The sequence below is a fragment of the Petromyzon marinus genome, chromosome 46 (genome assembly GCF_048934315.1).
Source record: "Petromyzon marinus isolate PM22_M1 ecotype Great Lakes invasive population chromosome 46, UKy_Petmar_22M1.pri1.0, whole genome shotgun sequence".
Classification (NCBI taxonomy): domain Eukaryota; kingdom Metazoa; phylum Chordata; class Hyperoartia; order Petromyzontiformes; family Petromyzontidae; genus Petromyzon; species Petromyzon marinus.
Window position 1 is genome coordinate 18,447,209 of NC_133712.1, and position 26,889 is coordinate 18,474,097.

Genomic DNA, 26,889 nt, shown 5'->3' on the forward strand with positions numbered 1-26,889 from the left:
TCGATTTAGGGATTCAACTTTACTGGTTTTAAACTCGCGGTGTCCACAAACTCCACCGGGAGCAGAACCTCGGGCAACCTCACATCAAAAACACATGCTTACTTGGACATGCGGAAAAATAAACTTACAGGCATTTAAATGTATTAGTGCACATTAACTCTAAACATGAGATTTCGTAGCACGGGCAAGCATCGCAACAAGCGTCGCGGTTCGTTGCATCGTAAATATTCAACGCTGACCGCGCTAACCGAGTTCCAGTGCTAAACAACGCCGCTCAACTCTAACACAAGCCACTCTTGGCCCTGTATCTCGAATGAAAATTACAAACTCGACTAGTGCGCCTATCAAGCTAACGACCATTCAGCAAGAAGGCTCGCTGTCTTCTTACGCACAATCACAAACTCGAATGCCTCTTTTTTTGTTTTTCCACAGAACAACCGAGCGGCGCCGGGGCCGTTGCCGAGTCAGCCCGGCGCGGCTCAGGAGAGGCCGGGTTATTTATCACACGCAACGAACGAGCCGAGATGCGTGGAAATGAAGCGGTGACTCCGTGTCCTCACAGTGTACCGACTCTTGGGATGAGTTTATCACTTTACAGAGGGGTACGCTTGAGTTATCGTTGTCTTTCGGCAGTGCCAATGGGCCCCCCAAAGAGAAAAGGTTACATATTCTTGGGTCTTTCGGTAAAGTCACGTGACCCAAGAATATGAATTCCTGCAGTCACGAAAGCTTTAAAGATAAAAGGTTACAGCTCTCTCCATGTGGGATCCCCCAGAGACATAGAGCAGCAGCGAAAATTGATGCCTGTAGGGTATTGATGAGTCCAAACGAAAAGGAACCCCGTATACTGTTGTCTCCTTATCCACTGCCACCTGTTGGGATGGCCACATTTTCATATATTTTTTTAGTTGGTCGCTTAAACATGAAGTGTCACGGGTTCGGCACTTTTGAGGTGGTGGCCTAAACAAGGCCAAGAGCGTGAAAATTGTTGGTCACGTGACAAGCATGCCAGGCAATGTGGGGGAAGCCCTCCTGCTGTGTGTGAGCAACGCAACACAGCCCTCTGTCGTCACTATCTTAAAACAAGTCTAAGCCCCTTACTCCGGAGCCAATTACGTAAATTCCACATTCCCATGGCAAGGAACATTGTCTCCATAGGACAACTCCTGTTGACTATTACACAAAGTGGTACTTTGCGTTATTAACTGTGGAGGGATGGTGGGAAAAGTTGAGCTCCGACCAAGATTTTACACCCGCGACTTACCTCCCCAATCATGAGTAAAGCGCCCCAACCCCAGCGCTGTCCGAGGGGCATCGATTCTGAGCGCGCCAGGCGCCGTGTGGCATGAAAACACAATACCGACAACGACCGCAAACACAAACATAGATTACAGCTACCAACAATCAATGTGCCATGCTTCGTCGGAATAGTGCTCACTGTGGCTCCGTGCGGAGACAAACTCGATGTGAATGAGAGAGGAAGGGTCGACGTGAATGAGCCAGGGGTTGAGCCGTGAGCCTGAACTAAACACAGTCCAGGCCCCTTCCGAGCTCACTCCCATCGCTCGTTACCCCAAGCTCTCAACCTCGCCCAAGAAACACCGCAACTCTTTCCTATTACAACTTTGATGACAGTGCCATGTGTTTGTTGCTGCCCACGTTGTGGGCCTGTGCTCAGGAAATATAAAATCCCTCGCTCTTCCGGTACATGCTGCCTCAGCCCCTCGCTAATTCTGTAAATTTGACAAAACAAAGTAACGTGACCAAATGTGCGCTCAGAGAGAGCTGTGCCTTCTCGATTGGCCCTCGATCGAATCTCGAGCGAATATTCCACGTCGTCTGGGCCGTCCGCGTCACAGTGGACATCAAAGATCCTTTGACGCCACTCGCAAGTGCAGGCCGTGGTGTGCTGGCGTCATGGTCCAGTTTTGCCAAATTCGAAAAATGACACCGCAGACTAATGCACACTTTCAGGCCAGGTTCTAAGTCATCTTGTGCCGCACAGGGACAGCTGGCACTGGGGGTGTCCTTCGAAGGCATTGAGATGAGATGTGAGATGTAAGGCTGCTCTGGGTTTGCCGAGCCTTAGAAAAGAGAGAGATGGGGAACGTTTGATAACTGTTCACGGCAAGGTGCAAAAGTTTTGCAGGGTCGGTACTCGGGGGTTCATGACGGTGCCCAGCAGACGGGGAGGAGGTGCCTGGGCCCCCCCTCCCGGTCTGCATGGATGAACACGGCGACGCAGGACGGCAGCGAGTCCAAGCTTCCGGGGTGGGTTTTGGAAGCATCCGAGAACGGAGCCTACGTTCCGCACATGTGGTGGGAGAGGTCACGCACGGCTCCCGGATTGTGGAGGCTGCGAGGTCGTGGAGTCGCAAGGTCGTGGAATCGCGAGGCCTGCCGCCGTCCCGTGGGCGAACGCGCCAGAGAATCCTCGCGGTGGCGGATGGCGTGGAGGTCTGGGGACCGTGGGCAACTCGGCATGCTCCGAGCGTTACTCCACGGAGAGTCGACACGGGGAGACGTCGTCTCCGCTTGATAGTAAAAGACAAAGGGGCAAACCCTGCAACTGCTCACTCCCGTCCTCTGCTGGCGGGTCTCCACCAGAGGAAGCGCAATAGAGCCCTTGGCTATGGGGTATTTGGCTCTTTCTTCCACGCTTACCACACGACTTGGAAGAGGTGATAGTAACCTCGTCTTTTTCTTATCCATCGTCCTTTCCCTCCAAGTGTATCTGATTGCACTGCTGTTGGCATCACACGGTCAGGAGACAAAGAATCCATTCGTAAAACTTGCAGACGAATGTGATCACCTGCCCGCAGCGGTAGAGAGTGGCTGAATCTTGGGGGCCGCTCTCGAACGCGGAGTTGGGATGTGAGACGTGAGGGAGCGGCTTTTTATTTACAGTGTGAGCATCTGTGTGGGGGGAGCCTCGTGAAGGATGCTACTCGGCAGTGCCAGGCTAGGTGCACTGTAACGCTACTGGGCAGTTGGGGGCAGTCGCCCTCTGACAACAGCGGACAGTGGAGGAACTACGCTAACAGTGGGGAGCACAGGTGGTGCAATCTGCCAGTTATCTCAGAAAGTCAACCTACTGCCCTTGGGTCTTTCCCGTGACCTGGCAGCAGCGAGCCTTTCCAGACTTCACGTCGCCTCAAGGTGCACCTAGTCTGGCACAAGAGGTGTGGTGGTGTTTTGGTGACATTAGGGTGATAGTGGGTGTTGTTAAGGATGAGACTGAGTGAGTACAATGTGAAGCACTTGTGGCGTTGTTGTTGCGAGGAATCTGGTGCTCGAGTCCCAGCTCCCATGGCCACGTGGCTGTGTGTGCCTCCAGTATAGTGGCTTAAAAGTAAGGATCTGGTTCCTAAACGTACAGAGTATAACTTTTTAAATGTAATTTTATGACCAAACAAATAAATAAAGACTCATAAGGACTGATGCTAGAATTGTTAAAATATAAGTGAACCTTTTTGTGAATATATTAATAAAAACAATTAATTGCTAAGTCCAGATTCAAAGTCCTGATGCCAAATTCTAATGATCACCGTGACAAGTGAAATCAAGTTGAAGAGAGCACCGGACCTAAGTACTCGCACGAACCTCAACAACGAGAACCACCCACAGTAAAACCGGCGTGCGTAACAACATCCAATTGACGCGAGCTACTACCTCGACCGTGTTTTATGATGAACGCAACGTGCACACTTTGTTCACAGATTAGCTAAGCCGGAACTCCACGCGTGCCGTCCACAGAGCACCGATGTGTGACACACGCGTGGATTCTGGGCTCAGCCTCTGCGCGTTGAGAAATCTCTCAAGGACAGTGCCGATTCCACTCCCGGAAGACGCCGTGGGAGTTTGTAGCGACGGCCAGAGAAACATAAGCGCCCGTCCGCAGCCTGACCCGGAAAACCCGACCCAGATTCCGAGCGATACAGTTGGAATAAACTGCTAAATTAAAGTTTGAGTTCAGCGTGTAATCCAGTTTCAATTAACTCCTAGCAGGTCCACATAATTAGGGACGAAATCTCTTTGAATATTGACACCCAATAGCTTACAGGGTAAGTGGGGACGCGTCATAAATAACGACAAAAGCAGTCATGGTGGCCGCTACGCACGGTTGGATGTTTGCTGTTGTGTCTCCAAAAAGTTAATTTCAGCCAAAACGAGCATTGAGGCGTTGGTCGCTCATCTCCCTTTTACAGCCCTGCAGAGCTAGTGGTGGAAATTCCACATTCCTTTGGTGGGGATGATTCTATCCATAGGACCACCACTGTTGACTTCCCCATGCAAAAGTGGTGTTTAATTTATTGACACTGGAGGGAGGGATGATGGTGGGTTGAGTAAACCCCGCCAACCAGGATGTGACCTATACTCTTTGGTTCTATTGGGTAAAGTCACGTAGGTGAAAATAAAATAACAAAAAATCACGACGTTTCGGCCACAACACAAGCGGCCTTCATCAGGTGAAGGGACGAGACTGTCTGGAGGACAGCGCTGGAGTGGAAGAAGCCACGCTTAGATCACGACCTTTAAGCTGTGTGAGAAGAAAAAGACCACGCGCCTTGACAAAGGAATTAGCATATAATTTAGCATTGAAATGGCTCATTGAAATAGCTAAGTTAAAGTATACACATCCGCAGAGGTACCCCTTGACAAAGGAATTAGCGCTGCTTGACAAAGGAATTAGCATATAATTTAGCATTGAAATGGCTCATTGAAATAGCTAAGTTAAAGTATACACATCTGCAGAGGTACCCCTTGACAAAGTAATTAGCGCTGAAGTGGAAGAAGACACGCTTAGATCACGACCTTTAAGCTGTGTGAGAAGAAAAAGGCCAAGTGCCTTGACAAAGGAATTAGCATATAATTTAGCATTGAAATGGCTCATTGAAATAGCTAAGTTAAAGTATACACATCCGCAGAGGTACCCCTTGACAAAGAAATTAGCATCGAATTTAGCATTGAAATAGCTGAGTGATTAGCTTGTAACTGGTCACAGAAATAGCTATGTTAAAGCTAGAGCATATACATTCACCGAGGCACCTAGTACTCATCAAACAGGATAATTTAGCGAAACACAACCACGCTCAGACATCGGACCTGTGTGCGAGCAAACAAGGTGTTCTGACAAAGAAAGTAGCATAAAAATTAGCATTTGATTGGCGGATTTTAGGAAAGAGGTGGTGTACGTGCTGGTGGACTCGCAGTTTGGCGTGGGGGGGGGGGAAGGGGGGAGGGGGGAGTTTACCTATTGATGGTGTGAAAAGGGGGAATTTATAAGAGCTGGGAAAGTTTGGGGTACCACTACTTGAAAAATATACTGTACCATTGAAATTAGTTTAATGTTTAGTTCGATTTAGAACATCTTTCCAATGGTTGCTTAATTTGAAACCATCCTCTCGGTTGAAATTGTGTCTGTGTTTGTAGATCTGAATTGCCTCATGAACAAATCTCTGATAAAAGCCCGTGGGTTTGCAAAGAACACAAGATCCAGGTCCGGTTCAATACAGTACACAAAATTCGTGATCTGATCCTATCCATGAAGGATGTCATTCCTGATTTACAGTACCCCGGGGTTTACAAATTGAGTTGTACCTGCGGTGATTGCTACATCGGTGAGACAAAGCGACATGTCTCTGACCGAATTCGCGAGCACAAATCAGATTTGAAACACGGCAAAACGAATTCTTCTGCCGTGGCTGATCACTATTACAACGCTGTGGGGGATCACGATATAATTTTCTCCGATACCAAGGTTCTTTACAAACCCACGGGCTTTTATCAGAGATTTGTTTATGAGGCAATTCAGATCTACAAACACAGACACAATTTCAACCGAGAGGATGGTTTCAAATTAAGCAACCATTGGAAAGATGTTCTAAATCGAACTAAACATTAAACTAATTTCAATGGTACAGTATATTTTTCAAGTAGTGGTACCCCAAACTTTCGCAGCTCTTATAAATTCCCCCTTTTCACACCATCAATAGGTAAACTCCCCCCTTCCCCCCGCGCCAAACTGCAAGTCCACCGGCACGTACACCACCTCTTTCCTAAAATCCGCCAATCAAATGCTAATTTTTATGCTACTTTCTTTGTCAGAACACCTTGTTTGCTCGCACACAGGTCCGATGTCTGAGCATGGTTGTGTTTCGCTAAATTCTCCTGTTTGATGAGTACTAGGTGCCTCGGTGAATGTATATGCTCTAACTTTAACATAGCTATTTCTGTGACCAGTTACAAGCTAATCACTCAGCTATTTCAATGCTAAATTCGATGCTAATTTCTTTGTCAAGGGGTACCTCTGCGGATGTGTATACTTTAACTTAGCTATTTCAATGAGCCATTTCAATGCTAAATTATATGCTAATTCCTTTGTCAAGGCACTTGGCCTTTTTCTTCTCACACAGCTTAAAGGTCGTGATCTAAGCGTGGCTTCTTCCACTCCAGCGCTAATTCCTTTGTCAAGGGGTACCTCTGCGGATGTGTATACTTTAACTTAGCTATTTCAATGAGCCATTTCAATGCTAAATTATATGCTAATTCCTTTGTCAAGCAGCTCTAATTCCTTTGTCAAGGGGTACCTCTGCGGATGTGTATACTTTAACTTAGCTATTTCAATGAGCCATTTCAATGCTAAATTATATGCTAATTCCTTTGTCAAGGCGCGTGGTCTTTTTCTTCTCACACAGCTTAAAGGTCGTGATCTAAGCGTGGCTTCTTCCACTCCAGCGCTGTCCTCCTGACAGTCCCGTCCCTTCAACTGATGAAGGCCGCTTGTGTTGTGGCCGAAACGTCGTGATTTTTTGTTATTTTATTTTCACCTACGTAACTTTAACCAATAGAACCAAAGAGTATGGATCCTAGCAGTCACGAAAGCTTTAAATCTAGGATGTGACCTCGCAACCTCCTGATTGCGAGCCGCTTGCTCTGCCACCGAGAGAATTTGGTTTATGGAGGTGGTGGTGGTTTCTGCCGCGTTGGGTGAGGAGGACTTCTCCAGAACTTCTCATGGCCGTCTCATCTTGAGTGACCTGGGCAAGGCACATCGTGACGCACGCACACACATGCACGCACACACACGCACGCACGTTCGTTATAACGAGACAGCAGCACGAGCAGGAGGATAGTCTGATAGGGGGTCTCGCTCCTTGAATGAGCAACGGGACGTCGATCTCGAGGGTTCGTGGCCCTAATGTTAACAACAGAAATACCGATCTGTTTCTGTAGAAGCCACCACGACGACCGGCTGTGACTTCCGGTCTTCTCTCTCTCGACGCAGGGTTCATTAGACAGCATGAGCTGTTTCCTGGCTATCGCCGTGGCGCATAACTCTCAACATACAGATCCCGCTCCACACCTGCATGCTACTCGGAACCCTACACGTTATCCAACCGGGCGCCTCGGCGCTTTGAATATTCCGCCACTCGTCCTCTCCACATCCACCCGCTGACCCGGACACTTCGAATCTCCCTCACTGCTCGCGATCTCTCTCACCAATCACCGTCAGTCCTGCCAACCTCCTTCACCCTGGCACTCCCTCCCTCACTCTCCTCCCATGCCCTGGCACTCCCTCTCTCGTCGTCACAGCAGCCAAAACGCGACTTCACACCACTCCACTAGAACCTCCCTCCCCCTTAGGTCACTGGGACCCACTCCCCGATGGTCTCACCTGTTATCCCCCCCACCCCATCGTATCTTGATCCCTATTGGCCTTTCGGGGACGCAGACCCCCCCCCCTCCCATTGCCATGCCTACTCCGGCCAGGTCTCCCCTGACCCGCCTTCTCTGCCACCCCCCCCCTCCCACACCGCCGGGTCCTCGGGCGCCTTCTCCACCACCCCCTGCTGCCCTTGGCCGGCTCTACCCCCACCGCCCTCCTTCACACCACCACGGCGCGTCAACTCGGAGTGCTTCACACGCCGATGAGCGACTTGCATGGCGGCTCCAGCAGTGGATTTATCACGGCCAATGAAGATGATGACAAATGTGTTTGCTTGCTATTATTCACATGTGAACATAAGAAGGTGATTCAATGCTTTGATAAATATAGCCCGTTGGGGGCAAGTGGGTGGGCAGCGTCATTGTTGGTCACCTTTGTATCCCCACTACGGATGTTTGCACAGCACAGCAGGTAATCATTGAGGCCGAGTAGACCTAGTGGAGGCCCACGACCAGTTCGGGTAACATGCACGCACGTACGCACCTGGCTGCAAGGCCTTGGAGCGCGTGTGTCGGACCAGAGACTTGGTCGCGGATTTCTCCTCCTCCGCCGCCACCCTTTGAGCCGCGAGCCCGGCGCCGATGGCCCTGGCGGCGACGGCCCTGGCGGCGTGCCGGTGGGCCCGGCGGTGCAAGGCGAGGCACGTCTTCTTGGCGAATGCCTTGCGGCACACGGGGCACTTGTGCGGCGCCGGCGCCGACCTTGCCGCAGTGGCCGCATCGGCCGCCTCCACCCTCCCGTTCGCCATCGTCGGAGACTTGGCCCGGCATGGCGGCAACTTTGCGGGCGCCGGCGGCGGCGGCGGCGCCGGCGGTGGTGACGACGGTGCCCCGATCGCGGCGGTGCCGGCGGGATCGGCTGCCGGGTCGCCCGCTCGCTCGTCTGGACCCTTGGCTCGGCCGCGGCTCAAGAACGCGTCTATTGGCTTCTTGACGGCGCGGCTCTCAAGGCCGCCCACGATCTTGGCGAGGTCGCGCGAGCGTTTCTTGTGCACCATGGTGATGTGGCGCACCACGTCGCGCTTGCGTCGCGTCTCGTAGGCGCACAGCGGGCAGCGGTAGAACTTGACATAGATGCCGCCGCCCTCGTCGCGGTCCGAGTGCAGCTCGATGTGGCGCAGCATGTTGGCACGGTTGGTGAAGCAGCGCTTGCACAGCTTGCAATACAGCCGCTTCATGTCGAAGCCCAGCGATAGCCGGAGCCGCCGGCCCTGCGCAGCGCGCGCCGTCCTCGCCGCGAGCGCCAGCAGCTGCTGGCTGCGGCCCAGCCCGTCGTCGTGACGCCCGTGCGCGCTGCACACGTGCCGCTTGAGCCCGGCCTTGGTGGGGAACTTCTGAGTGCATGCGTCGCACCGCTCGCCGCCACCACCGCCGCCGCCATCAGAATCGTCAGCGGACGACGCGGAGGACGACGCGGGGCCGGCGTCGCGCGGGGCTCCCGCTGGCGCCGACTCCTTCTCTGCTTCGACGTGGGTGCGGTGCGGCGCCCGCTGCCGACTCCTGCGCGTGCGGTCTCTCCGCCGGCGGCACCGCCGCCGCCGCTGGCGCCGGCCGCCGGCACCGTCGCCGCCGGACGACGAGTCGCTGTCGCCCTCCACACGGCCGATGTCGCGCCGGTGGATCAGCAGCATATGGCGCTTGAGCGTCTGAGCCGTTGTGTACTGCCGGTGGCAGCGCAGGCACATCTTGGTTTCCATGTCCCAGTCGGCGGCCGGGCCCGAGCGCCCGGCGCCATCATAGCCGTAGCCGTAGCCATAGCCATCGGCGCCGACTGAGCGGCGCTTGGCACGCGTCTCCACCGTGGACGTGCGGAACGGTGGCCGCTGCTGCCGCTCCTCTTCCGCGCCACCGCGCACGACCTCCCCAGGCTCGCGGAGCGACGGGTCGGCCGGATCGCAGGAGGACGCGGGGCTATGCGGTGCCATCTGCAGCAGCATTAGCAGTTCCATGGCACTGCGGCTCATGGGCGTGCTGGACTTGCGCCGGGAGACTCGCTTGACGCTCGGGTCGGGCTGCGGTGTTTCGGCCACCGTGATGTCGCCCACCGCTTCAGGGAACCCGACGGTGCCGGCGCCGTTGGCCGGCGGTGGAGGCAGGAGGTCCCGGTCCGGCCCAGTGTCGTCTGCGGACGCCCTCGCTCGCTTGGCCGAGCATGGGCGCCGAGAGGAGACGACGCAGGATAGGTTGACGATGGGCTCCAGAGAGCCGACCATTGCGTCCGACACGCCCAGTGCCAGCGCCACGCCCGACCGCTTGGCGGCCGTGCTCGCGCTCGCGCAGGTCACGCCCCGGCCTGGCCCAGCGTCAGCGGCGGCACCCGGGCGGTCGCCCCATCCCGCGGGGAATGCCGGCGGCCTGGCATCACCAGAGGCCTCCAGCTCGCCGGACCGGCGTCCGGAGAGAGAGAGGTCGACGTCGCCGTCGCTGCTGTCGGAGTCATCGTCATCGTCGTCCTCCTCCGCGGAGCCACGCGCCGACACGGAGCCCGTGATGGCGGAGGCTGTGGCGGCGATGGCGCCGGGGTCACGGCGCACGCCCAGGTGGACCTCGTCAAAGTGGCGGCGCGCGTTGGCCTTGGTGGCGAACGATTTGCTGCACAGAGGGCATGACTTCCCTGCGAAGGCTGGGGGCCCCAGCGCCTCCGAGGCTGGGGGCGACGGCGAGGCTCGCGACGGCGACGGCGCCGGCGACTCCGCCGCCGCGCTGGCCTCGCCTCCCCCGCCCCCCATCGTGCGCCGCGCGCCGCCGATGAACCTGCCGACCTCTTCGGGCGGCTTGCGGTGGATGACCTTGATGTGGCGGCGCGTGCTCTTGCGCGACGCGAACACCTTCCCGCAGATGCGGCACATGCGGTTGACGGACGACGCGACGTCCGGAGGGGGCGGTGGAGGCAGCTGCGGTGGGCCGCTCGATGCCGCGTCGGTCTCCGGCGACGAGGGCTCGGCGCCACTGGCGTCACCGTCGCCCGGCGGTGCCGCCTCGCCAAACTCCGGGTCCACGGCGGTGGGGCCCGGCGGCGCCTCGCCGAGCGCCAGCGCGCTTTGGAAGACCGCGTTGGAGTTGGAGGAGATGGGCTCCAGCTTGATGACGTACTCCTGCCGGTCGGCACGTGGGTAGATGGCCTCTAGGAGCTCCTTGACGGCCTGGCTCTGCCGGTCCGCCTTACCGGAGGTTGACGGCTCTGCAAGGTCAAGCGCGAGGGTCAAGAGATCGCTGCGGCAGCCGGGCGATCAGTGCTGGTCGGCGAGCAGCCCTATTACCGTCAAGCGGATACGATGTCTCACCGTGCTGACTCTCCGTGGAGCAACGCGCGGAGTGAGCTAAGTCGCCCGCGGTCCCTGGGTTCCCACACCATCCGCTTCTGCGAGGGTTCTGGGCACATCTGCCCACGGGATGCCAGCCGACTTTGCGACCCCACGACCTCGTAACCTCACGACCTCCACAATCCGGGAGCCATACGTGATCTCTCTCTGGCCATGTAGGCGCCGTTCTCAGACGTTTCTGAACCCCGCGCCGAGCAATGATGTTACCCTCATCTGCAGTGTTGATCCCGGTTTGTGCGTAACACTAACGTCACGCCCCCAACCCCCCTTCCACCCTGGCCATGGATCCCGCCCACACCAACGTGATACACAACCATAGGGGTGGAGGGTGGGTCCAAGGATTTTCAGCCTACTAGTGTGTCTATTTATTACTAATGATAATGATGATGGTGGTAATAAACAGGCCACCAATGAGGTGAGACCGACCGGGCAGGCGCTCCCAGCTGCAGCAGTAGGCCTCCTTGTGAAGGACGAGGTTTGGGAGGCCACGGAAGAGGCTGCGGCAGGCGCGGCATTCGAAGATGGTATCCACCTCCCTTAGCAGCAGGTGCTTCAGCTGCGTCGTGCCTGCAGTGCCGGTGGCAGTGGGAACAGCGGCAGAAGCGGTAAAAGCGGTAGCGTTACATTTCTGACTTATTTGAAAAAGGTAGGCCATGTGGAGTCGCCACATCTTCCACCGGAGACCCAACCTGGACAACTTTTTCCGTAAGCCTAGGCCTATCTAAAATATTGAGTGTGTGGGCGAGTGAGTGGATGGGTGAGTGAGTGAGTGGGTGAGTGAGTGATTGCAGGGTCGATTGAGCGTGTGGGTAGGTAAGTGGATGGGTGAGTGAGCGCGCAGGTGAGTGGATGGACGAGTGAGGACATGGCTGAGTGACTGGATGGGTGATTGAGCATGTGGCTGAGTGGGTGTATTGGTGAGTGAGTGGGGTGAGGTTCCCATGGTGGGTGGTGCACCCGCTAGTATCTCGTGGCACCACTACCCCCCTGCCCCCCCCCCCCCCACCACACCTGTGCGGAAGCACTCGATGATTTGCTGGATGCCAGACTTGGCTGTGTTCTGCTGCGGCTGCAGCAGCGCGGGGTCCGGGGCCTCTACGGCTGTGGGGACACGCACGTACACACGCATGTACAAACATACACATACACACGCACCCACACGCACGTAGAAACACATGTACACACGCACTCACACACGTACACAACAACAACCGCCAATCACCATTAAGTGGCGGGGACATCACCACGATGCTTGTGCCAGGATATGTGCACTTTAAGGTCACGTGAAGTATTGAACACTCGCTGCCAGCTCACGGGACAGACCCAGGTGCCATGGGTTGACTGACTGAGATGCCTGAGAGATTTACCAGCTTTTCCCCATACTGGGCCAATTTGCTGCGTTTTAGCCGCCCGGTTCGTTGTTTTGAGCGTCGCTCCTCTGCCCTCCGTTGTTGTTGGAGGGCAACTGCCTCCAACTGACCAGTAGCGTTCTTCACGAGCCTCCTCCATAGAGGCCAATCTTGACACCACTGGTACAGTCTTCGGCAAGTACACTCCACATCCTCCTGTACTGCATCAGTCCATCTCTTCATCTCTTCTTCAACGTATTGTGACCATTTAGCCCCCTTTATCCTTTCAAACAGAAGCTGCTTGGGCATGCGGTGGCTGGGCATGCGGTGGCCGGGCATGTGGGATACATGATGCATGATGCGATCACGTGGCTCCTCGGCAACGAGCGCGGCTCGTTAACATTACTGCAGTGTCTCACCCCGTACCTGCGCTCCCATTGACCAGGGCTCCCGGTGGTGGTAATTGGGGCGTCATCACGACGACGCAGTAGGCGCGCGCGTGGAGGGGACCGGCTCTCCAAAGACGCGTGCAGCCACCTGCGCAGGGATTTTTTTATAAGCTGCCTCGAGGCACGAAGAGGCCCGGTGGACTTTGTGGAATCGGAATCGTTGCCAAATCCCAGCGACGTCGCTTATGCAATCGCCGGGCACCATCTCCGTATTCGCACCCCGGCGCCGCCGCCGCGGTTCACACCGACGACGCGGCAGCAGAGCCGCGGATTTGTGGCGTGCACCCACTCGGGATCGCATTCCTGGCATTCCAGGCATTTCCGCACCGCCCGGCCAACCTTTGGTTCCACCGGCGGAAGGATTTGCGTAACGAGCCTCGCGTGCAAAGGGCGGCGGCCAGCGGTGCGCAGCTCGCCGTGGTGTCCGTGTGCACTCGGCAGGCGGGCGTGTGAAGGAGCCCGGTTGTTCCTTGTGGACGGCGTCAGAGCAATGAATTCATCTGGCCAGGAGGCCGAGTGGCTCAGGAGGTCAGAGTGCTGAAATCCTGGGATCGAATGCGGATTTCAGCCACGGCCCGTGGCACCACCTTTGTCTCCCCAGTGATCATGTTTGCACCTCGCACCAGGAACTACGGCGGGACACAGTACCAGGTTTAGATACCACTCCTAGACACTGATGCTAGCCGTTAACCACAACCGTGAATCAAACTCGGGTCACCGGATTTGTAGTGCGCCACTACTCCTCACACACAGTGACGTGGCCAGGCGTGGTGTTGGCCACCCACCACCTCATCTACCTTCCTGGCCTTCATATGTGCTCGCTAATGGGACTTGCCCTAACAGTCTGTTAAAGGCTATATGTGGAATCATTATCTTTGTCACTGAGGCCGAGGGATGGCTCCCTATTGGTCAACTATGATATGGAAATGTCTTCTCACTGAGGAGTTGGGGGTTCTACTGCTGAACTTGGAGCGTGCCACAAAGAGGTGGGGCCATACCATCAGCCCCACCAAAACTAAGCACCTGGCTGTGTATTTTATGTCATCAAACACTCCATCCCCTGAACTCCCGATGAGTGATGGACCAGTTGTGGAGAGAATGGAGAAGTTTCTGTACATAGGTAGTGTGCTTATGACCAGCACCGGTTTGGCAGCAGAGGTCTAACTCAGAATCAGTCATCACCTGTTTAACACTGTGTGGAAGCTATCTGATCTGTCACTCCACACAAAGCTTAGGGTCTTCTCGGCCACAATTATGCCCTCCCTTCTCTATGCTTGCAAAACGTGGACCCCTCTCATGGAACATTTGTGCCAGTTAGACACATTCAGGCTGGCCTGCCTATGATCCATCCAGGGTTTAACCAGGCTGCATTGTGTGAGGAGCTCACAGATCCTTGAAAGATCTGGGCATATTTCCATCAGTGAGCTCCAAGTTCCATCAGTGATCAGGCAAGACTGAGTCATGTAGCCCACATGCCCAGCCACCGCAAGCCCAAGCAACTTCTGTTTGGCAGGATAGAGGGGTCTAAACGGGTGCAGCATGGGCTCGGGAAGAGATGGAGAAAATGCGGTACAGGAGAATGTGAAGCTGGTGTAATTGCCAAAGACCGGTATCAGCAGTGTCAAGATCGGCCTCTATGGAAGAGGCTCATGAAGGACGCTACTGGGCAGTTGAAGGCAGTCGCCCTGAAGCAACAATGGAGGACTTTAAAATTAGAGGAGCGCAAGACAGCTAAAAGGCAACAATTTGGCACAGTGGGGGGCACAGGTGGTACATCTGCCAGTTATCTCAGACAACCCACGGCAACTGGGTCTGTCTCGTGACTTCCTGCTGGCAAGCCTTCGAAACTTCACGTGGCCTCAACGTCCACCTAGGCTGGCACAGTTGAGGTGGTGACATGATCCATTTCGTGGTGAATGGCGGTTCTTGTTCTGTCCATGTGTGTCACTGTGCAACTAGTGGAGTGGTAGTGTAGTGGTTAGTAATAGAGTGGTAGTGTAGTGGTTAGTGCACTTTGGTACGAAGCTGGAGACCCGAGTCCAATTCCCACTCGCGGTCAACATCGTCGATAAATCTGAACCAATTTTGGGCCTCTCCTAGGTCGACTCTGCCTTGAATAAGTACCTGGTGTGGTGTTTACACACCACACCAGGTACTTGCCTGGTGTGGTGTGTAAACCTGGTGTGGTATTTACACACAACACCAGGCAAGTACCTGGTGTGGTGTTTACACACCACACCAGGTACACCACACCAGCACTGGGGAGACAAAGGGGCCTGGTGTGGTTCTGACCGCACCACCCCCTCATGTGCTGGTCCGGCCTTCATAGGTGCTCGTGAAGAGCACTTCTCCAACAGCCTGTTGAATGCTATACAGGAGATCTTTGTTTTGTCATTGTGTTTGTCACAAAGACAAAAACAGTGTGACAGTGATGCATACAGTGACACACAGTAAATACACACAGTGACACACAAGGACAAAGACCTCCCGTGTAGCCTTAACAGACTATTGGGGCAAGTGCTGTTAGCGAGCACCTATGAAGGCTGCCATGGCACACGAAGGGGTGGGTTGTCAGCAACATGCTCGGCCGCCTTTGTCTCCCCAGCGGCGATGTTGACACACTGCACCTGGCACTCAATTGAGGTTGAGTCAACCTAGGGAAGGCCCAGGACCAGTTCAGATAATTGTCACTGGAGTTGGTCATGAGCGGGAATGGAACCCAGGTTTCCCGACTCACTGCTACACTACCACCCCCCGCACACAGCGACACACAGTGACACACAGTGACATAGTGACACAAAGACACAGTAACACACACACAGTGACACACAGCGACACCCAGTCACGCATGACACTCTGCACACCTGCACCGCAGCAGTGCCGCTGCCGCCCATCCGTCTGGATGCCCTTGTCCACCGTGGCATTCCGCTTGGCTGCAACCTCCCTCGTCCCCTCAGTCTGCGTCCGCGCCTCGAGGTGGCCAAGGCTCTTCGCGCTTGCCTCTGGTGCCTCGGTTGCGGTGGCTTCACGCTCCTCTCCCTGGGAGCTTTCCTCGGTTTTGTCGCCCGGTCCATCACCGGCTGTCGCTTCCCACCGGCCCGCGTCTCCGCCCGGCCGCGTGGCCGCCACGGCGCCCTCCCCGTCGCTGCGGTCGTCCGCTTCCATTGCCTGCATGACAGGAAACCGTCGCCCCGAGCACGGTGAGTCGCTGGGTGGCATCGGGATCATGAACTCCCACTGGGCCGCGCAGCTGACGGGATGTGCGAAGGATGGCCGTGCCGTTTACGTGGAAGGGCAGGCGTGGGAGGGGAGAAGGCTTTGTGCCTGCAGTGCCAATTGCAGGGACCCGTCCCGATGGACCAGCCCAGCCCCAACATCTCCACCTCTTCTTGCCCCCGGGTGCCCCCCCTCACATGTGACAACCTCTAGCCCCCCCCCCCCCCAACTCACAAACCCTTCTCTACCCACATGCCCCCTCTCCCCTGTGCTCTGGGTGGGTGGATAGTTAAGTGGGTGGGTAATTAGGTAGGTGGGTGGATAGTTGGGTGGGTGGGTAAGAGGGTAGTTGGGTGGGTGGGTAAGTGGGTTGGTTGAAAGGAGGCAACAGCAGCCAGGAGGTGAGGAGCCGGAGCAAACAATTATTCAAGCTCTGCAGTCCTTTATATATTGAGGTGTTTTGGCCAATTAATGAGTTTACATGTGGGACTAAATTGAATCACCTAGAAAAAAAACCCACACATGTGAGGGGGAAACACTCTATCCCATAGAGATAGAACACATGGAGCCCAAATCTTTGCTTTACCACCTTCTACTGGCAGAGCCAGATCACAGCCAGCCGCGTGCAGCAGTGTAGCTGCCACCACCACCGCGCAGCTGACAGAGCTGTGTTTACATCATCACCACTACTTGGCTCAATGTGGTTTTTTATTTAACCTTGCTTAAACGCTTTAGGATGTTTCACGTGAAAAGCACGGGATAAATCAAGCTTGTTATCATCATCGTTCTTATTGAATGCTGCTCGCAACTATGGGTCAAGTCACTGTGCCCTTGCTCTCTGGCCGCAGCAAATGCCTTCTAAGTCCCTCGGCTACGTCACAGGTGAGCGAGTCGCTGGACATATGCGTGCGTCGCGTCGTGGTACGTCAGCAAGGTCAGTCTCGCTCCCAAAAATGGGTTCCATTAAAATTAAATTCTGCACTAGTTTCAACATTCAGCATCTCATAAGCAGAGTTCAGGCTTGCTTGAACCATTGGTTCAATTTAAGCAAATTATGGACCGGTTTCAACATTCAGTGTCTCATCAGCAGAGTTCAGGCTTGCTTAAACCACTGGTTTAACATAAGCAAATTCCGGAGTGGTTTCAACATTCGGTGCCTAATCAGCAGAGTTCAGGCGTGCTTGAACCATTGGTTCAAGTAGGTTAACTTCCATCTGTATGGGGTTTTAGGTTTTAGTGTTACCCCCTCGTGGCGCGTGGGTTTTCTCCAGCCACTCTGGTGTCCTCTCACAAACAACTCAATAATGGAGTTGACCAAACAGCCTAATATAGGAACGCAGAGCTTGGGCGCTTAGTGGCACCGGTTCTGGCTGCCTTCCCACTTGTCTGCGGTTTCCCACGCCTCTGAATCATTCTCTTTGTCTTCGTCTCTCTCACTCTCTTTCTGAGACTGAACGAAATCTGCGTGCATTACAAAATTCTTAAGTACTTAAGTTATTTGAGAATAATAAATCCTCTCCTAGATGGCTCCCCATCCCATCACAGTCATGGAGGGCTGTTTGACCATACTTCACCACGTTGGTGATATCGCTCACAACTGAGAATAGGAATTTGGTCACCAGGTTCGTACCGCTGTGCGCTAACCGCTGCGCCACCACTCCACGCCACACCGCTCTGTTCCTTTGCATTAGTGAGGCAATAAAACATCTACTTTTCATAGATGTCCAGTCGGTGCGGGTCTGCAAGTTACAACAAACAAAATGAAAACACGACAGGAGTGCAAATTAGAGAAAAGGTAAACTCGTCAATAAATAAATAAAAATAACGTTTATAAGTACAAACTGTATAAGTATATCAATTCCTGCCGATTTTTCAACATTAAATGCAAACTTGGGCAAGGAAGAAAAACAACGACAAAAACAGTCCCGTTCCCCAACCGTGGTTCAACACCCCACGAGGCAGGGACTCCTCTATCCCCCGGCCATGGAGCGATTGCGCTCGGCATGAATTGAGGGACAGAAACCACGACAATGGCCACCTGCCCCTGCAACTCTGCACCTGGGTGGTGGGGCCACGGTTAGAGGGAGACGCTTGCCCAATGTTTGGTTGTCAATTCAAATCCCAGCCTGCGGGGGGTCAACTAGGCCCCAATCGTCAGCTCTTTGGGGACAATAAAATGAGTAGCATTCTGCGAGAAGCAGTCATCAAATGGATACACTTGCCACTGCCATAGCAATGTGAAGTTTTCAAAGATGGCACAAGGCTGTTAATGGGATTGGATACCTTCCGATGCTTATTTCAATAGAATATTAAACAAATTTACACTAAAGCTTCGTGTTTGGGAATAACCAGACACTCATGTACACCATTGTGGCTTATGATGTGTCAGCAGCTGGGCTCGTGAGAATCCCTGAGTAGATTCTTTTTGAGCAGCAACACGGCCCATCTGCAGCAAATTCGCCGCATGAGATGCTCACTGTACTAATCCGGTAGGCCACCCTGGTTACTACTGGCGAGTGTATCAATCGTAAAATACGACGCACTGTCCGCTCACAGCTCAAGTTAAAGATCCCGTGACGTAATTCGAAGCCAGTAGGCCATTGTGTGCCAGCATCAGCGTTCCAATTTGTCAAATGAGAAAAATTACACTGCAAAATTACCCAATTGGAATCAAACACACGCAGCAATATGGCCCCGGACTCTGAAACGACTGCAGACTGTGAAACACAGCAGCACCCTTCTTCACAGTGACAGCCTCTAACGATGAAAAACGGCACGAATACCAAACGTACTCCCACCACGTGCATACCCGGTATGCGTGTGTGCATACGCACGTTCAACGTTGACTACCTCGTTCGATCCGTTTGTGATTGAGCCTCCAGAGATTTTACATCTGCTCTGCTCAAAGTGATAGCCTGTTGGTGTTCACCTTCCATTTCCAGCCCGCAGCTAATGGTGGAAACTGCATTACTATGGCGGGAGGAAAATCTATCCATAGGACAACCACTTTTGATCTTCCCTATAAAGTAGTATTTATTTTATCGACCCTGGTAAGAGGGATGATGATGGGATGAGTCAACTCCCAACAGGCAACAAAATATCAACAGGGATTTGAACTCGCAACTTCCTATCTCATGGCAGCTGGTTCGTGTGTATGTTCATAAGTTGAGGACTTGTGATGATTCTTCAGTGTGTAATTCAGGGAATGTATTGCAGGTTGCATAACGCGATACTCACCGATGGATCAATGCATCCCCAACATGCCTAGGAATGGAACGTTATCAACTCTCCGTTGTTGTGAACGGCAGCCACCCCTACGCAAGACGGCGAGTGTCACCACCTCAAGCGCCAAGTTCCTCCCACAAGAAGCCTAACAGTCATCATCGGGAGTGGCCAAACACCCCAATGCAGGACACTCCTGGAAAATGGTCTTGAGACTCGCAAAGCCTTTCTGGTTATATAACTGGCATTGATAATTCCTATTATTAAATAACGGGATAAATATTCCTCATTTAATGTCTTGCATTCCACAAGTCAATGGAGTTTTGTGTTGATGTAAAACTTAGGTGTGCCTTCTTCTCCACAGTGTAGAGCAAACCCGGACACGTTTCTCAGTCTGCCTAGACCAGAGGTCGGCAACCTGTGGTTCCGAAGCTCTTTAAGGACTGCTTCGTGACGTTATTTATTAAGGACCGTCTCGTATTCACATTGCATTGCAGCTCTTGAAATATTGAGTTTTTTTACCGAAACCTATAAAAATGGTTCTTCTTGTTATATTTTGGTTGCTGACCCCTGGCCTCGACCTATCAACGCTGTGCAGTAAACTCAACACTGCTGATGAGAAAGTGAATGAGTCCCAGAAGCACGTGCCGCTGATGGGATGTGTAAAAAATACTTTAGTTATTTTTCTGTGGCGAGACAAATCGTGGAAGGCGTTATTTATTTTGATCATCATAATAATCCATTAAAGTGTCATATTACCTTATCCAGGAAAGTCTCCCTGGGTCCTCAAAACACCTGTGACGATTATCTGAGCTGGTCCTGGGCCTCCCCTAGGTCGACTCAACCTCAAATTTGTACCTTGTGCCATGCGTAAACATTGTCACTTGGGGAGACAAAGGCAGCCGGGTGTGGTGCTGGCCACCCACCCCCTGGTGTGCCGTGCCAGCCTTCATAGGTGCTCCCTAGCAGCACTTGCCCCAAAAGTTCATGTTATACAGGGGATCTTTGTCTTTGTGTGTTGTTGTGACCTGCAGTGCGGTGGTTGAACAGCGTGGATAAGAGACGAAAAAGTCAGCGTCTGGTACAGAGTCCTCAAAATAGGAGGAGCAGGAATCAATGAGTGGAGTTCACAGGAATGGTAACCATGGCAGTAGCGGTAGATGAGTGATTAGGAGGTGACTGGCCGCTGGTGAGCGAGCAAACTGGAGAGAATCAACGAACGTTCGATCATTGATCCACCCTGACTGCCACTCCACTGTGACTTCTATCGGGTGCAGCAGCAAGGTAGGAACTGGGTGCTCACCCCCGATGTGGACAGCAGCAGGATTTCAACTTGGGCTGAACTGACGCCTTGTAAATTAGCCCAGTAGTGGTGATCGTTCTGAGTTAATAAAGTCATTGGCACGGAAAAGAACAGTTTTCTCAGATGCCTCCTTAGCCAGCCGTTATTCGTGGTTTCACTATGGATAGGAAGATCGGCGTTCAATATGATGGGGGAAGCTGTCGCATTGCCACTCCTACGTTACCGTTACCACTGACCAGCCAACAAATTGACTCGTCAAACATTTTAACGCAGGGCCCTCGGGAAATGAGTCACGAGACCCTTTGTGCCATTCCTGGGTAAAGGCACCAGTATCGGCTGCAGCTCTACGCGGCTCATCATCCCTCAAGGGTTGATAAATGCATGCCAATATTTAGCCAACTCGGTAGTGGCTATGCACGTGGCCTATTATCCAGCGCTGTGGAGGGAGCAAGGGTTGGTGGATCACCGCACTGCAGCAGGTGCCATATCCTGACTTGCCAGGAGAATGCAGCACAGCAAGTGAACTGCCATCTGTCTCGATCTATACGAAGATAGATTGTGGGTTTATCCGGGTGATCCTGTTTCCTCCAACTTGTATAATAAACACTGTCATCTTTAATTGGCTCAAAACATACTAAAATAAAAAGCCAATGCAGGCACCTCTGAACACGAGTCCTACAACTCAGTGTGGCTTTCCTGTATAAAGTAAATTACTACACCAAGTGGTTGTCCTCTAGAAAAAAGCTGACCCATTCATTGGAATGTGTAATTTCCACCACTGCCTTTGGTCCAATATAATGACAGCAACAATTTATAGCATTGTATTATCTGTGTTGGCAGCCCTGAGCCAGTGGTGAAACTGCCACACTTCCATGACAGGAGCCAGGCTATCCATCGGGGAACGTCGGTCTGCAGTATAATGCAACGCAGAAGCGGATTCCAGCAGAACTAACCCAGGTCCAAATCTCCCTTCTGGGTTGAAATTCAGTTAACCGGGTTCCAGAGTCAGCTAAACGATTCCAGTGGAGCTTTAGTAACGAAAGCACCGATTGGCATGCGCCGATGTACAAACCGAACGGCAGCCTAAGTGGCAGCGCGGTAAATTTGCCCTCGTTTCTCAGTTAAGATGTAGAGGCGCAGCCCTGCAATGTCTCGTTTACGCCGCTGCTGGCGGAAGGGGCCTCCGCGAGAGGACGCCCTGGAGTGGTGTTTGGCCAACTCTTCCACGCGGACCCAGGCGTCTTGGAAAAGGTGGGCGCACCCACCCCTTACCCCACCACACACGGACTGCCAGTCGTCGACATTTCAGATACAAAGGTAAAGTGTTTGTTACTCTAGACGTGTCTATGCTTGTGGTGAACCGATTTTATAGTTTATTCATGCGGTTACCGGTTACGCAAAACGACCGAGTCTCATCACCATAACAAAGGCACCGCCCCCCCCCCCCCACTACGGACACGGGGACCCGGGCCAGGGTCAAGGGCCGTGGCACGGAGTGTGACGCAGGAGTGGCCACAGTGCTGGGTGCTGAGACCGTAGAATATGAATGCCCCTCAACCTCTCTCAAGCTCTCTAATCACAGCATCCCCCACCACACGTGCCGCCCTCACTCATGGCCACGTGTGGCACAGGAGAATGGCAGATGAAGTAATGTAGGTGGAGGATTGGGGGGTGGTGGAAGAGGTGTCTGATGGAAGGATGACGGAAGAGAATGGGGGAGGGTGGAAGAGGCTGAGGACTGATGGAAGAGAGTTGAGAACAGAGGATGAGGATGAAGGCGGATGGAGGACAGTGGAGTAGGAGGATGTAGGGTGAGGAAGAGAAGGCAAAAAAGGTGGATGATCAAAGATAGCGGATGAGCGATGCGAGAAAATAGGCGGAGGCGGGTGGAGGAAGAGGAACATTGATGGAGGCAGACGAAGTGATGGTGAATAAGGAAGAGAGGGTGGACAAGGCGAGTTGTTAACGGACGACGCGGGAGGAGGAGAGGGATGGATGATGACGATGATGGAGGAGGCGCAGCGCACCGAGGCGCAAGCGCGCACATGGAGCGCGCAGCTCCATCCAGAGCGGCGCGCGGCGCCTGCCCTCTCCTCCCCTCAAGGCGGCTCGCCGTGACACAAAGGAGTGCGAGGAGCAGGAGATGGCGACGATGCTGATGGTTATAACGACGATGAATATGATGGCGGCTGCGGGTTCCGACCTGCCGGGGACGTCATTCCCGCGGGGTTCACGGGGGGCAGCCCCGCGGGAAACGTCGCCCGCCTGCTGCGACAGACCCGGCCATTTCTCTACGAGAGGCCGCGGCAGTCGCCGGCGCTATGGAGGCCTCCTCCTCACTCGCTCGCTTCCTTCCCCTCCTCTCCCTTCCCCTCCTCTCCCTCTGTGCTGCGAGGGAGCGCGGTGCAGGGCCCGGCCGCCTCCTCCGCGTCACCCGCGCCGGTCCCGGGGGCCGCGCCCAGCAGTGCCGACGGGACCCCCTCCTCCACCCCTCTCTTCCACCCCTCTCTTCCGGACTCAAAATCCTCTCTCTCTCTCTCACCCCACTCCGCGGCCGGGCCCGGCTCAAGCTCATCCATTCCTGCCTCCATCTCCTTCCTCCCCCCCGCGCGGCCGCTCCGCCCTCTGTCCCCCCTGACTCGGTCCCTCTCACCTCCTCTCCCGTCTCAGCCGCCTCTCCCCCCCCGCCTCTCCCCCGGCATCTCGCCTCCCGTTCCCGCCCGGGCGAGTTCGGCTCCGCTGTGGATACTCCCGGACACCACCGCCGCCTGGCACCCGGGAGCAGTTGGGGGCGCCCACTCGGGGTTCCTGGGTCCCAGGACCCCCCCACCCACCCCGGTCCTGGGCGCCGAGACCCCGACCCGGGGTTGCCACCTGTCCGGGTCCGACTCGGGACGGTCCGGGTGGCTGCGTCGAGCCTCTCTGCAGGAGACTGCCGCGCAGTGTTGATGACTGCCCGAGAGGAGTGACTGAGGTGACCGTCCCGGTTTGGTTTACAGTGGGAGAGGTGGCGACCAGACAGCCCCATTCTTACCCAGACCCTTTATCGGCACGTTCCAGGACCCCGATCCCAAGTTCCCTGGGTTCGCAACCCCAATCCTCTAGGCCCCAAAGTCCCCCACCCCGACCCGACCTCTCAAGGTGCCCGGGTCCAACTCACCCGAGGCACACAACCCCAGTTCACACAGCCGATGACCGCCAGACGCACACACACAACAACACGCCGTGGTGTAACAGGAGAGGCGGCATCATCAGCATGGCACAGGGAGATGGTGGCTACTGGGAGCAGCAGCGGCAGGATGGATCAAGTACTGCGTGGAGGTGGATGCGTGTGGAGTCGGCTGCATTCCCGTGACAAAGTGTGGAACAACTCGGCTCGCTATCTTTCTTCGCTGATGACCGGCACCCGGGAATATCTCCCAACCAGCACTGGGGTCCACCCGAACGGGTCACACCCCCGGCCAGGTGTGGAATGGCGCAGTGTGCACTGTACCCACGGGGCTTGCTCGGGTTGCCACCTGTCCGGTTTTGCCCAGGAGAGTTTTTGGATTTGGGTGGCAGCTGATTTATACGGAGATGCGGTACCGGGCTTGCTCTTATTGAGCTTTCTTGCAGCAAAAGGTGGTAACCCCTACTTGTGGAGCCAGAGTTTACACAGGGGTGCAGTGCCCCAGGGGAAAGGCGGGGGGCATTGAAGTGCGAGGGGATGAGGGTCTGGGACCGTCCATTCATGGGGGGTGCGCGCGCCTCTGATGGGGCCAGCGAGACCGCACACCCCTCCCCGTCCGCCTGTACCCAACAACAACAACAGCACCACCACCACCACACGGCTGCGGACACTCAAACCCACGCCGCGCGCGCCATTGACTCGCGGGCGAAACCGGCGCGAGCCGCGCCGCGTCCACCACCGCGCCCACCACCGCATCATGGCTCCGATAGCTTCTACCCCATGCGTCCACGTAACTCATCCACCCACTCCCCTCCGCGTGGCGTGGCAGCAGGCGGCGTGTCCTCGCTTAGCGATGGCGCACAGGCCAGCAGCGAGGCACACGCGTGCACACACAGGACACACAAGATACACAGGACACAGCCATCCCCTCCTCGCACGCCGCTCATTCCCCTCCCACCATGGCTGGTGCGTTCCCCGGGCGCCCCATCATCATCGCCGCCGCCGCCGCCGCCCCCCGTCCTCCTCCCCCCCAACCATCGCGGTGAAACACGGCGCTCTCCTGCTGCTGCTGCTCGCTCCATTACGCATTGTGCCCGTGGAGCGTGGTGAGACGGTCAGAGGCCATTGCCCTGGGGGCGCGCACCACGGCCCAGTGGCCGCGGACGAGACCCGCTCACCTGCGCCGCGCGTCCGTCAGCTCTCAACTGCCGCGCCGGGAAATCGACCCGAGACTGGCGACCGAACTCCGGATTTGCGAGTGCGGCGTTGCCGACCATTACGCCGCCGCACCACCACCGCTAAAACCGCGTGCTGCCGGTGGTGCGTGCGTGAGAACCCGGGCCGGCTCGCACCCACGGCCACTGCGCGCTCACCGGCCGGGCCCACGATGCTGGACGAGCGCCGCCGTCCTCACCGCTCACCGCTCCTCGTCCCTCGCGTTGCGCCTCCGCCCGCGATGTGCTTGTGATACAAGGGCCCAGCAGCAGCAGCAGCTACTGTATCCCCCACACCCGCCAGAGCCCAGGGCCAGGGAACGACCGAGAGTCTCCCCCACGGACTCTCCACTCCTCCTCCTCCCTCTCCTCCACACCACGCACCACGTACACGGGACAGCCTCGCCCCGCACACGCACGCACCCCGCACACGCACGCACGCCAAGATGAACGCGCTCTGTGGCTATCCGATAGAGCGCCACTTTGGCGAGACACAGGGCCCCCTGGCTCTCGCTGCGCGCGTGTATGGAGGGTGGGTGCAGGGTGGGTGCAGGGCTGCGTGGGTGGGTGGGAGCATGGGTGGGTCTAAAGGGGCTTGGCCGGCGGCTCTGTGCGACGAGGGCCGGATTTGCGAGAGCCGCCTCCGCCGTTGCCGCTGCCGCGGGCCTCGGCGCTCGGAGCGATTGCGATTCCGAACCGCGGCGCCTGCGGTCCTTGCGCTGCGTGTGAGCGCCGTGCGGTGTGGATGTGCGCGCCATCACTGGCGCGCTCGGCGCTCACGCGCAGCCCGTGCACGACCCCCGCCACGGCACCGCGCGCAAACGCGCGCGGTGCCGTGGGGCTGGCGCTACCTGCCCCGGCGAGGGCGCAGTGCGGCGGGGTACGGGGGGGGTCAAGCGCCGCTTCCTCCGCCGCGTTAGCTCGTTGCAAGGAAGCAGCTCGCGAGTGCGCGATGGCGCTAGGGAGGGTGTCGTTTCACGGTGAGCGCGGCCCCGCCTGTGTCTCTGTCTGGCCGGATTAGTGTGGGGGGGGGGGCTTGCTCCAGCCGCCGCCGCCCCGTGCGCACGGACGCGTCGAGTGGGCGCTGCCACACGTTCCGCGGATGGCGCGCCCCGTTCCCTCGTCGTGTGCGTGTCCTGGGCCTCCCCTCCTAGGTCGACCCAGCGTCAAGGAATACCTGGCGCGAGGGAGACAAAGGCGGCCGAATCTTAGCTCTGACCACACTACAACCCTTGATAGGTGCCGCCGTATCGGTGCTCACTAACAATAACTTGCCCCAGCAGTCTGTAATTATACGGATGTCTTTGTGACTATCGTTGTATGTCAGTGTGTGCAGGAGGCTTGTGAAGGACGCTCCTGGGCCGTGCCAGGCTACGTGCACTGTGAGGTTACTGGCCAGTTGGATGCAGTCGCCCTCCAGCAAAAGTGTAGGGCATAGGAGCGACAGCGGAGCGCCGGGCGGATAAAACGCGGCACTGGAGTGCACCACAGGCGTATCTACCAGTTGTCTCAGTAAACCAAGGCCGTAGCCATGGAGTCAACATTGGGGGGGGGGGGGACCAAATCTGGGGGTTATGGGGGTCCACCCCCAGAAAAAAATATATATCTAAATTTGAAAACGAATTTCCTGCCTAAAATATTTTTAAAAATTCACTAACACATAGGATGGCCTTTTTATTTATTTTTTACAATGTCTAATAGTATATGGGGGTGGGGATTTCCCCCCCCCCCAATATATTATAATTACGGCCTTGCAGTAAACCCATGGCACTTTAGTTTGGCCCGTGACCTGCTGCCAGCAGGGCGTCTTCCACATTTCACGTGACGGCCTCAAGGTACACCTTGCCGCCTCGCACAAAGGCTGTGGTGACATCACCGGTGGCTGCTGTTGTGATCGTGTAGATGTCCATACGGGG

At 55.4% G+C, this 26,889-nt stretch overlaps 1 protein-coding gene across 4 annotated transcripts; it reads right to left on the minus strand.

The window, feature by feature from the left end:
* LOC116952279 (zinc finger protein 800) lies at window positions 1-25,770 on the minus strand. Of its 4 annotated transcripts, XM_032971484.2 has the most exons (7): window positions 22,794-23,259; window positions 17,696-17,804; window positions 15,714-16,017; window positions 12,063-12,152; window positions 11,478-11,618; window positions 8,213-10,909; window positions 1-7,040 (listed from the first exon to the last, which is right to left on the minus strand). In XM_032971484.2, exons 3-7 carry the CDS (start codon window positions 16,012-16,014, stop codon window positions 7,027-7,029), a joined length of 3,243 nt encoding a protein of 1,080 aa, XP_032827375.2. In that variant the 5' UTR covers window positions 16,015-16,017; window positions 17,696-17,804; window positions 22,794-23,259; the 3' UTR covers window positions 1-7,026. The 4 variants fall into 4 exon arrangements, with proteins under 4 accessions (XP_032827375.2, XP_032827374.2, XP_075930381.1 ...); XM_032971483.2 differs by lacking the exons at window positions 17,696-17,804; window positions 22,794-23,259 and adding an exon at window positions 25,133-25,770; XM_076074266.1 differs by lacking the exon at window positions 17,696-17,804.
* Between the last annotated feature and the right edge of the window lie 1,119 nt (window positions 25,771-26,889).

Coding starts and splice junctions, on each gene's coding strand:
- LOC116952279 (XM_032971483.2), bottom strand. CDS start 16,014: ATGGAAGCGGACGACCGCAGCGACGGGGAGGGCGCCGTGGCGGCCACG. Junction 12,153..15,713: donor GCGGCACTGCTGCGGTGCAG/GTGTGCAGAGTG, acceptor GTGTCCCCACAG/CCGTAGAGGCCCCGGACCCC. Junction 11,619..12,062: donor CATCGAGTGCTTCCGCACAG/GTGTGGTGGGGG, acceptor CCGGCACTGCAG/GCACGACGCAGCTGAAGCAC.